This window comes from Hippoglossus hippoglossus, chromosome 5, assembly GCF_009819705.1.
Source record: "Hippoglossus hippoglossus isolate fHipHip1 chromosome 5, fHipHip1.pri, whole genome shotgun sequence".
NCBI classification, from domain to species: domain Eukaryota; kingdom Metazoa; phylum Chordata; class Actinopteri; order Pleuronectiformes; family Pleuronectidae; genus Hippoglossus; species Hippoglossus hippoglossus.
Window position 1 is genome coordinate 2,964,382 of NC_047155.1, and position 12,289 is coordinate 2,976,670.

Sequence of the window (12,289 nt, forward strand, 5' to 3'; positions counted from 1 at the left end):
TTTTAATCTTACGTCAAAGGTAAGTACCACCTTTAGAAAAAAAATAAAAACTAAAACAGCAAGAAAAATAAAAGTTTTCTACAAAGTATTGCACATCACAAATTGTAGCTTTTTCTGTTGGTTTGTTTTTGATTGATAGTTCTACAAGTTAGTCCGATGACAGAGGTTCAGATACACTATATTTGGAATAAAAAAGGCAAAACGTGACAGACACACAATCAAAATGTAAAATAAAACAAGAAACTGCTCGATTCAACAAAAAAAACCAAACAAAAATCAATAAAAAGTCATAAGTAATTATTTTCTTAACCTAAAAAATAAATCTTCAGAAACTTTTACATTCACCCGCAGGTGACGTTCACATTTCAACATTCGGCGGTAAAAACTTGTGCATCGCTAATGCTTCAATTCTCTTGCAAATTCATTAACTCTGAGAAAATAAGTCAGTTAGCTTAGGTTCATTGGTTTTACGTAGGCTAACTGATGGGAAGTGTAAAAAGGCAGAGGGACATGTACAAACTGTAAATATACACAGACAGGCTGAAGAAACCAATACATGGCTGCATGAATCACTACTTCTGGTTCATGGTTTCACCAAAGAGAAGAAGGGTCTTAGCACTTTTTTTCATTTTCAGCTGCAGGATGAGAAAAGTTTAAACTAATTTGTGGGTCCGTTATTTAAAGTCTCCAACTTTTTGAGATGCATGAAAGTATCTCAGTAAAACCAAAAGGTAATTCCTTGGTCAATGTTTTGCATGAATTATTTAAAAGGTTCATAAAGTTAAAAGTTTTTGCAGGAAGGAGCTGACAGATCTTTAACTTCCGCTACATTTCAGCAAATATCTTAAACCTGCAGGTGGGTGCTGAGGTGGTGACGGGGGAAAAAGGGAGCGATGGGAAATATTTGCAGCTGAAACAAATTTGCCAAATTTGGAGGCTGTGCGTCGTGGGAAGGCTCTGGAGAGGGACGCTTTCCCCAAATCACACAATCTGTGCTAAGACCCTTCAGGGGAACGGAGAACCAGGTCTGTACAAAAGAATAAAAGCTGTGAATGTGTATTAAAACGGGAGGTCTGCAGTGGGAGCTCCGCCGTACAAACAACTCATATTAGGAAAAAAGTTTGTCACTGTATGAAAATAGATGTGTGCTGCGGATTTGGTCTTACAAATCCCTTTTAATGATATGAACTACTTCAGTCTATATGAAGAAATTGAATAAACTATTTATTTTTTTTTACTAACACTAGATAGATTAAACATGAAAACAGGCCCTGGTCGTACAATCACGTCTGATGTTTGATTCCTGCAATGTGAAAGCGGATGGTGACGTGGTTTAAGGGAGAGCGGATGAAGTTGAGGTGTGTCGACAGTATTCAGATATTTGTACGTCAGTGAGAACCCTGAATAAAAAGATGGCAGTGTTTTTCTTCTTCTTCTTTTTGGCCTCATCACTCGATATGACGTCCAAATTATACAAGTAAGGTGCAATTAAAAACTCACTTTGATTCACTCCCACTGTATTTTTGCCTTTGACTCTGGATAAAATAGGCAGTTAAGGTGTGATTTCTTTTTTTCTTTTTCTCCGTTCTGACTCAACGGCCTTTCGATCTCGATGAAAACATTATTTTCTACTGCTACCGTTAAATTTCAGCTCTTCGTCTCCCACAGTTTGACGTCTAATATATATATATAATATTTTTTTTGGGATGCTGGGATAATAAAAGCACGACAGAAAAAGGTCCTGAGTGGATGGTCGCTGGTCACACAAACACATTGGAAACCCCTTGTTACACAGACATATTTAAAATGAAAGCGACAGTTGTTCCCGTCGCACTTCGTCTAGTTTGAGTTGTCAATGGTTCACATTGTCGATATTATGGCCCCTTTGCTATTGTGAAGAATGTAATGTAGTTTTATTTTTGTCTTTGTTTAAATAAAGATGTTTTAAAAAAAAAAAAATTATAATAATAAAATCAGCCAGAACAGAAGCAGACACTGTTCATGTGTCACAGGGCACGTTTCTCTCTCTGGGTCCAGTGACTGACGGAGTTTGGACGGAGCAGGTTTCAAATGGAATCAACTGCTCAGATTAATTTAGTTTGTCATGCATAAAAAAGAAATGCATCGATATTCACCCAATTTCGTCCAAATAGTAAAAAGTACTGTTGACGATTTCATTTATTTTGACCTCAGATTGCTTTTTGAGCAGTCTGGGCTCCCGGTTTGAATCCCGAGCCCAAACGCGGCCAAACTCCGTCGGCCAGCGGCTCCGATTCGTCAGCTGCCTCCTCTCTCAGTGTCTGGACAGGAGTTTGGCACTCGGACGAGTCGGCAGGCTGACACTGGCTGATCTGCTGGGACGTGTCACCCGACCAATGGTTCAACGCCGCAAGTCGCAGCGTCGGTGACATGTTGGTTTTGAACCACTGGCTCCAGTGCCCCTGCGTGTCTGGCTGAGTTCATCCAACTTAAATACTGTCACCTTGTATTTACAGAAGAGGAAAAGCTATATAAACCCCCCAACAACTACAAACTTACAGATGGAGCCATTGTAGAAGTCCCATTTTTTTTTTGTGTGTACATTAAACTGCTTGTTAATTTATCCCCGCGCGAGAAAAAATCTGGTAAAAATCAGTTTACGTCGTCTTAAAACTTCACCACGAGGAATGTGCTACAATGGCTGCCACTGTAAGTGTATGATTTGTATAATAGCTTAGCATTTTCACCAGATGAAAGAAGTATTCCTTCTTCTATGTAAAACTACAGCAATAATCATCAATAGTGAATACCAATAACATTATAGTCTTAATAATAAAAAATAAAAAAAGAATCTCTAAACATTGACAGAGGAAAAAACTAATAATAATGTCACTTCCTCTGTAGAAAACAAAGTAAATCCAATCCAAACTCGTAAGCCAAGAGTGCCTAGTGCAGTCACTATGTACTGTAAACTGGTCTAGGACAGAGAAAGATAGATAGAGAGATAGATATAGATAGACTGATTAGCTACTACTGTACAGTACGCCACAGACAACACACTCAAGGGTTCAACCTCCACACTTCAAATCCTTTCAGATACGTCCCTCTTTGTGCAGGAGCGGGTTCTCCCCCCCCCATGCAGCGCAGTCTCAGTGCTCGTTTCTCTTGGACCCATCGTTTACGGCTATGGAAGATGGGGGACTTTGTGCTAAGGTGCGTTTAAGAACTAGGGTCCTGCTTTGATAAGGGGCGTCGGCTATGGCAGTGTCAATTCTATATTATTTTTTATTAGCTGCACCAGGCAATTTTATTAACGTCGCAATGCCCCAAAGGAACAAGAGCTTTTGGGCAAGTTGGTCGGTACCAATCCAGCTGGTCTGCGATTACACGACAAGAAGGAGGCGGCGTAAGAGAAGAGTTTGACTTTGGTGGCGACAGCTTTGGATTTCTGCTCTTTAGTTTAGATTCGTCATGTCTTGCTGATGCCAGACTTTAATTTGAAACAACAATTTGGAGGATTTTGACATTTACGTAAGTTTGGTCGTGGTTCTGATTGGTAAAACTTTGCCTTTCGCAGACGAACAAAGTTTCAACTTCTACAATTTATACACAAATACGTCCAATAGATAAAAAAAAAACATGACTTTAGTTGTACCTGCAGTGGCTCGACCTCCTGCCTGTTCAAAAAGCCGAAAGCTGAACCCAATGGCACATTTGCTCAGTCAGAAAAATCCGTATTTGTTAATCTATGATAAGTGTAGATAACATTTTTCATATAGTGGCTACAAAAGCCCGTTTTGATTCAAAGACTCGATAACCACCTTCTTCCTTCTGTTAGAACAATGGCTTATTTTCTGCAAAACTAGCTGTTGGACCAAATAGAAATCCACCAGCGTATCACTGCGCCTTTAAATAAGACAACTGTGGGACGATTTGTGGTCACATGAATATTTAAAATAAAATACAAAAAAAAACAAAAACAAAAAAAAACAGCGTCTGAGTATTTCAGAAATAGATTTGAAATGTGATCGCTACCCTCTCATTAAAACCACCAACAGCAAACTACTTCCGATGTACTCCTAAAAGATTTGAAACTGGAACTTTTTTTTTCTCCTAAAAACCCTTATCAGTCCACCAGACAGACAGATAGACAGATAGACAGAGAAGCTAGCTAGCTTTAGAAGCATTTCAGAGGACAGGAGAGGAGAGCGATCTCATGGAGAGCCTCCACCTCATTCCTTTACATCATCGTTTCTACGATGGTGTGGGTGGGGGCCTTCAGGAGGCCCTTGTTCCCATTGGGATCCAGTGGGTAGGTGAGGTCCTTGGGGCCGCGGTGGTCTGCGGGACGGGAGCTGGCGCCGCCACGAACCGGGGCAGCGACCGCCTTGATCCTCTGCAGGAGGGTAGATTGAAGAAAAGCGGGAAGGAGGGATGAGATGAGAAGGAGAAGGGAAAGAGAAAAGAAGTGGTAAGTGACAAAAGTATTAATGGAGACATTGAAGGAAACGAATGAGCAATAGTCCAGAGAGCATGGGACAGAGAACATGACAAAGAACGAGATGCGTTTTTAAAAACTGGTCTTAAAAACAAGCAGATATAAGCAAAATAATGTTTAAATGGTTCTTGAATTACAAATTTTAAGTAAATATTTAAGTGTGTGGATCCTCCTAACAGTCACTACAAGAATTCTTTTGAGGATTAATTTTATGCAATTTTAATTGCGATTATGGTCACGCCTCTTGAGCGGTATTTAATGCCCAGTTCAAAGTAAGATTCACTAAGCTGATTAAGACGTGTGGTGATATTCGGTTGTGGTCGGTCACGTTGGTTGGGCAGACGCACACGCCTGTAATCGGAGAAACACAAACTCGGTGCAGCTTCGAGTTCAGCTCGGGGTCAGTTAGTTTTCTCTCGTGGCTCAGACGGGTTGAAAATGCAGCCAAAGCCGCTCTACGACAAAAAGGCTCAGAAGGAATGGAAAAAAACTAAAGTAATCCTCAAGAAACTCTGTGCATGACCCTTCAGGCGCCGTACAAATCAGCGAGGGAGCGACAACACAAGCACCCACCTCAATGAGCGGCCCATCAGATTGAATGATCTTGATGACAACCACCATGGGGATACAGATCATAGAAGCCAGGGCCAGGGTCCAACCGAGTCCAATGGCCCCGTCAGGATACTCGTAGACCTTGTTATACGTCAATGGCTTGTATTTGACCAAGGAAAAAATAAAGCAGCCCTGAGGAGGAAAAGGAACAAACGTTTGAATCAAGGTTCATCTTCATCAAAAAGCAAAAAAAAGTTAATTTACAGCAGATATACTTCATGTTTTTTGGTAAATTTAACTTCAAGTGAGCACAAGTTCAAATTGGTGATTTGTCTCTTTAAGACAAGTGTGAAGAGGAATGAAGAAAAGATTGTGATGACACTAGAACAAGTTTCAGGAAGCGGAAAACGTCTTAGAATAAAAAAGAGGAAGAGGTCGGACTCTAGCCATGTGAAACGCAAAAGAAAAGCTCTTACCGCACACAGTGTAGGAGTGATGAAAGACCAGCTCCACTTCATCCATGGATTTGGTCTGTAGCCAATCATGTCCTCAACCGCATCGTAGAAATTATCAACGCCTGCGGAGACAGGAAAAAAAACTAATTATCTTCTCCTGAGAAAAACTCGCTCAGCAACAGAATGTGCCAGGAAGTTTAATAGGAAAGGCAATATTATCTGTGAGGCACATTTTTATTTGAAAGTTCTGTAAAAACAGGACAAAGAACATTTATTCTCCCAAACTGGCTTTGATTTACCGTAGATTCGTAGATTAAGTAGATTCTCTTTGTGACAGTGCAAAAAAATATATAGTATCGCGATATATACAATTTTCGATTTTATTCTTTTCGAAAATAAAGTTGCTTGATCTGCTTCCTCTTGCTTTAGTCGAGGCAAGAAGATGATACCACTTTGGTCCAGCAGATGGCAGTATACATTGACGTCTTACGTAATGACATTTCAGAAAAAACTAAGCGGACGTGAGAAAGCAGAAAATACTCGATACAACCTTGAGATCTTAAATCCAAAGTTTGGAGGAAGAGGTTACGTTTTTTATTGTTTTCTAATGGCACTAGCTCAATGAGCAAGAACAACGATAACTATAAATAAAACAGTTTCGTGATGTGCGTTGTTTTTGGAAATATAAATCATATTATATAAAGTGTTTGGTAGAGAATCTTCAGCTTTTTAACCACAGTCTAGTGATTAAAAAGAAAATCTTATATCAAATTGTGATACTACTTGACAACCAAGTATCGTGATAGTACTGAATCAGGAGAAAGGTTCTTCGTCCTCTCGAGTGCACGTGAGCATTACATTCAGTACAGACACAAGATAATACCTCAGGAGCATCAGGCCCCTTTGCACTACAGGAAATTAAAAAATAAAAGATATTAAAGAGGGATGTTACTCACCATATACCCAGGCAACAGCAATACATTCAAAGAATGCCACCCACAGAAGGCACACACCGCTCGCTGCATAGTAATCAAACAGCTGGAAAACATACATGCCACCCTGCACAGAGACAAAACACACAGAAAGACGGCTTTAAAATACTGTTCAGAAAATGTCCCGTTTTATAAAATCACACTAAAAACAACTGTGTGGGATCTATATGCTTGGATCTTCTGTTACATAGAGGTTAACTGCAGGAGGAAGGTTTGGCACTAAGCTACAGAAACACACACACAATTGTTTAAGTATCATGTGAGTATTAAAATATGTGGTGTAGAGACAGAGATATAAAAGAGACAGAGATATAAAGAGACATAGATATAAAGAGACACAGATATAAAGAGACAGAGATATAAAGAGACACAGATATAAAGAGACAGAGATATGAAGAGACACAGATATAAAGAGAGACAGATATAAAGAGACAGAGATATAAAGAGACACAGATATAAAGAGACAGAGAAACAAAGAGATATATTTAGACAGAACATGACCGGCAGACATGTCGGCACGTGAGAAGACAACTGCCTCTGAGTGGGTGTGCATGAACATGCCTCTGTGTGCTCACGTGTGTGTGTATGTGTATATATGTCCGGGGTGATAACTGTTTTAACAGTCATGGGAATCCTAAACTTAAACCAGGCCACCGCAGCCATAAAAAGATGTTGTCATGGGAACGACAGAGAGGGAGAGGGAGGGAGGGAGGGAGGGAGGCGGGGCAGAAAATAGAATGACAGTGAGAAGGTTATACGTTGTGTGAGAAGAGAAGTGAAGGCTGGGAGGGTGGTGGCGGTTTGGGAGGTCGGAGGAGGAGGAGGGAGTGACGATATATATTCTGGTCGTCAAGGAGACAGAGGATGAAAGGTGCATGTGAGATGAGGTTCGGAGACACGAGCTGCACAATGAATTAACATGGATTCAAAAAGGTCTCATTTGCTTTCTCCCCCCCCCCACATAAATTATTTGAGTGTTTCCGGTCTTAATGTTGGTATTCGCTGGGACGAGCCGGTAGCACAGGGGCTGATGGATATTTCACGTTTCTATTCTAGGAGAGACATTTAAAAGAGGAACCGACAACAGTAACAGTAACTATGTCCAAACAAAGACTCCCAGCTCGTCTTCACACTGTTCTGTATGAGTCTCTTTGTCTTAATGTTACAGCAGTTAAAGATTCATTCTGGTACGTCTCACACCAAATTCTTCAGACGTTCCAGTTGCTTCAAGTGGTGAATGTTTAAAACATGAATTGATGTTATATATAAAGAAATCCAGATAGAGATGAAGGGATATCTAAAGGACGTACAAGGCTAACCAGCCAACAGAGCGGAGCAGCAGAGAGATTCACACATTTCATTTTGTCTTGTGACGGGGACGAAAACCACAAATTTGTTGCCTCCTTTGTGTGTGAAATAGGAATTTGACAGTTGGCCAGTTGTTCATAGTCATAATTTATTCATAATTTTCAGATGAATACAAGGCACGCAGAGATGGAAAAATCGTCTTTTTTTTTTTTAAATGCTCCAAGCGCAGTGCAGGTAATGTGACGGCTTGTTAGCTCAGACACTGTGGTTTCATGAAGCTCTGTCTGACACAGATCAAACTGGATCTTTAGTTCATGCAATTTTTATCGTTTTTTTCCTACTAAACACGAAACGCTAGAAAATCTATTTATCCTTGTTTTGGCTTTTCTCTTAGTGCATGTGGACGTCCCCAAAAAGATACAGAGTAAGGAAACGATAGCGGTGGTGAAGCTTTCCAATGTGGATGAACACAGACGTAATGTGTGTGACAATCTGTGTTGTTGTTGCAGAAGCTTTTTACATAAGACTGATATTGAAATAACTGTAACATCAAACTTAATCTGATTGATCAAATTTAGCCAAAAAACACAGATGGATTAAACAAAGTTGAAAACTTCAAGCGTCAATAGATCTTTCTTCTTGCAGACTTTGCTATGACTTCTTATATCATGAATATCTCCGGCGTAACAGATGAAACAGGACATTACTGTGTAGCTGCTCGACAAAGCCACAGCAGATATCCACAGTATCAAGTCCCTGAGAGAGAATGACGACCACACTTCATTTGAGAGGTCAGTGATGAAAAGAGTCTGCTGGTACAGAGCAGGTTTTGTCAGGATGGTGCATCACAATGATGCGTCTGTATTATTCAGGAGAGGATAAATGTCACAGACTTGCTTTGTGAGTCACAAAGGAGAGAAAAGAAAACCCGTCAAGAAAAAGGTATGAGGAGTAAAACGAGTTCAGGGAGGAGAAGATGGACAGGACAGACGAGGAAGAGGAGTTCAGGCCGAAGAGGGGAGGTGGAACAGCATGGCAGGATGAGAAGGATGGGAACAAAGAATGATGGGAAAACCATCGGAAAACAGACAGAAATAGAAAGAGGAAGAGAGGAAGATTTGGAAAAGCTAAGTCAGGTCTAAAGAATCTATTAATACTGGAGATGGGAAGGGAAGTTCTCATGACTTGACAGTATAAATAGTTCCCTGTCATCTCCCCAGGGACGGACTCTAATAGCCGCCTGAACACTGGTGGTTCTGGTGAACGGAGCTTTGGGCCAGAGCCGATAAATGAGGTCAGCAGCCACAATATGTACATACAGTGGCTACTGTAGTAGTAGTTGCATGGAGCCTTTCCAAACAGTAAAACTCACAGGTGACAGTATATACATCATTCACAACACTTCACCTTGGTAACCATGGTGAGTCCAAGCAGGTAGCTGATGCTGCAGATGATAGCGATGAAGATCTCTCTGTTGTAACCCTTCCTTAGGAAGGACGGATACAGATCCACCAGTGATGTGATCTGCCCTTCCACCTCCACAAACTGCAGGGACACACAGGTGTTGTCAGATCGATGTTACATGTTCATTTGTTTGTTAAACTTAAATATTTTTCTACCGTCGTCATGTTGTGAGATTTACAAGTATTGTAATTTAACTTCTATTTCTGTTCGTTGGAGAAACTTACATGTGAATTTAATTAAAGAAGCTTTAGTCACAGTCATTACTTCCACCAAAGGAGGTTATGTTTTCACCCTCGTCTATTGGTTCATTTGTTTTTGGTGCAGGATTAGATGAAAACCACTGAATGGATTTACATGGAATTCGTCACCAACCCATTCGATTTTAGCATGGATCATGGAGTGTGAGCAATAAAATATGAAATATGACTCAACTGAGAGGCATTCTGGTTAATTCTGTGAGAGTCAACTGATCCCACATCACCCCTTTTCAGGAGGTGTGTGCATGTCGCTTTCAAACGCAGGCACGTGAGGGTCAGCGTGACACGTGTGTGAATTCTAACAATGTTTAGTGTGTGCAATTCATTCCAGATCAAAATAAAAATACGGACCTGGTGAAATTAAATATGATTTTATAAGACGTTGGCGAGTGTATTAGCTCGACTTAGTGCTGTAATAGTTTCGAATGAATTCTGTTTTTAATCCACGTTAAAGAATTAGTTTCGTCTCTGGGTGCCTGCACTTCCTCACACATATTCCTACGTCTACAAATGGCCAATAAGCCGTTAAGAGTCTTGCTAATGGGCGCCTCAACAGTTACAGCTTTGTATCACCACTTCTTCAACATTTACAACAGCTGGGACTTTTTTTGGCTAACCTGACTGTCGAGGCCAAGCAGCAGCAGCATAACGAAGAAGAGCACTGCCCAGACTGTAGGGAAAGGCATCATGGTTACAGCCTTGGGGTAGGCGATGAACGCCAGGCCAGGACCTGCAGAGGGGAGGGGAGGGGAGGGGGGCGGGGGTGAGAGCAGAGAGAGGGGCATGGGGGGGAGGCGACATTAGTATCATATGATGAGCTCATCTGATCTGCATCCATGTCGGAAGAAAAGCCCCAAACACATGGCGACGCAGAACCAGATATGAATGCACATGATGGCAAACCGACAAACTACAAATAGATGTTTATGTGTCTTTATGTATGTGTGATTGTGTGTGTGTGTGTGTGTTGTGTATTAACATCAAACTAGGTGTCGTTAATTCAAGTGTCTCTGATCTGACTCATCTTTACTTACCTCTTACCTCCTCGGAAACAAGCTACTTATGACATTACTGAAGTTTTGTATTAACACGACTTCATTTCACATTAAACAACAAAAACATGGAACGTTATAATAAAAGGAGAACAGATCAATAACAGGAATACAACAACAATAACAAACATGTCGAATAGCATCTGTAATGTCATTTTTTGTGAGTATAGTTAAGTCATGAGAAATTCGTAAAGCAACCTACATATTACCTAAATATATACATGTGTGTTGTTAAGTTAACAAAAGAAATATAAAAACAAAACAAAAAAAGAGCGGAAACCTCTGGAAACAAATCAGCAATTACGTGAAAAATTTAACCTGATGAAGAAACGCATGAGTCACTTCTCCAGGCGGCTGAGAGCCTTTAACACGGAGACGATCATCTGCCTAGAGAAGGTGATTCAAGTGCTTCTTTCTTAGTTTCTCACTCTCATTAGTGTGTAAGTATGTCAACACTTACGTCACTCAAGTCATTTTACATTCCTGGCTGAATAAAGCATGTTCCTCTCTTTGATGAATGCAAAATGACTGATACAAAACAGCAGCAAATGCAGTCTGTGATGTGGGAATAAAGAGCAAAACCTTTTTTTGCTTTTCGAGGGTCTAATTTGATGTTCAACCAAGAAGTCAAGAAACAAGGAAGAAGCCGGAACAGCAAAACAGAATTGCAGCTGATAGCAAGATATGCAAATGTGTTCCGTTTTTTTTTTGTCGTGAGTATGACAGGGCATCCAACCAAACACCGCGATGACTCCGGAAAAAAGTACTTCCAACCTCCAACTGCACAAGCAGAACGTTAATCAAACCAAGAGTATAACTCATGGAACAGGATCCACATCCGTTTGATAATTCATTATTCCACTCTACTAAAAAAGGATTCTAAAACTTTCTTTTCAGTACATTCTGGAGTTAACAGAACGTATAGCATGGGTGCACAGCCACACTCTATCCTCCGTGTATTCAGTCAGCATATTCTCTCATGCAGATAACATGCACTCTTCTGTCAGATACATCAGAATCAAGCAGTCGCGGTTAAGGCTGACTTGCCTGTGATGTTCCTTTGATATATTGCTTACCTGTCAAAGCCTGATGGCCACTATGAACACTTATGGTAGTTCTGCAGTAGATTAATCAACCTGCTGGTCTTTGGCTCATGGATATATTTTCTCAATTACTGGATTCTATGCTGCCCATGAGCCAGGGATGTAAGACGCATCTGCTCCAACCCAAAATCAACCAAATAGCCCTCACAGTGTTGATATTGGACAATTCCAAAAACCCAACCAGACTGATTTGACCTTGGGACATTAGATGAAGCCTGGGTTTCTTAAAAGTACTTGAAGCTGAAACTATCTTCGTTCTGTCGTTAGCATGAATTGCAAGATCCAGGTTTTCAATTTTTGTCCAACCAGATGCTTAATGTCTTCAGCAAGTAATGAGTGTATCACAGAAAACAGAGTAAAAATAAGTTTCCAAGTAGTATCGGCTGTTATTTATAGCTTGTATGAGCGTGACTTGTATTTCTTAAGACTAAAGAAAGTCCCCTTTTCATCTGAAAAACAAGCATGAATAATTTCTCTTGTGTTTTTCCTTGGAAAACCGGGCAAAGTCCACAGTAAACAAAGTTGCACTGTTATTAGGCTTCAGCAATTCTGTACATTTTATATATACACTGTAGATCTATGGGAGAGATGATGGCACTAAGAACTTCTTTGAAGCTTTTCAACCACAT

At 40.4% G+C, this 12,289-nt stretch overlaps 1 protein-coding gene across 1 annotated transcript in view; it reads right to left on the minus strand.

The window, feature by feature from the left end:
• Nucleotides 1–1,201: 1,201 nt before the first annotated feature.
• Nucleotides 1,202–12,289, minus strand: part of LOC117761759 (sodium- and chloride-dependent taurine transporter-like) — a 31,036-nt gene continuing 19,948 nt past the window's right edge. The window contains exons 10-15 of the mRNA XM_034585971.1: nucleotides 10,123–10,235; nucleotides 9,192–9,329; nucleotides 6,441–6,543; nucleotides 5,506–5,606; nucleotides 5,051–5,221; nucleotides 1,202–4,375 (exon numbers count right to left, since the gene is read on the minus strand). Of these exons, the coding sequence (XP_034441862.1) occupies nucleotides 4,220–4,375; nucleotides 5,051–5,221; nucleotides 5,506–5,606; nucleotides 6,441–6,543; nucleotides 9,192–9,329; nucleotides 10,123–10,235 (782 nt within the window). The 3' untranslated portion in view covers nucleotides 1,202–4,219. The remainder of the gene's footprint in view (nucleotides 4,376–5,050; nucleotides 5,222–5,505; nucleotides 5,607–6,440; nucleotides 6,544–9,191; nucleotides 9,330–10,122; nucleotides 10,236–12,289) is intronic.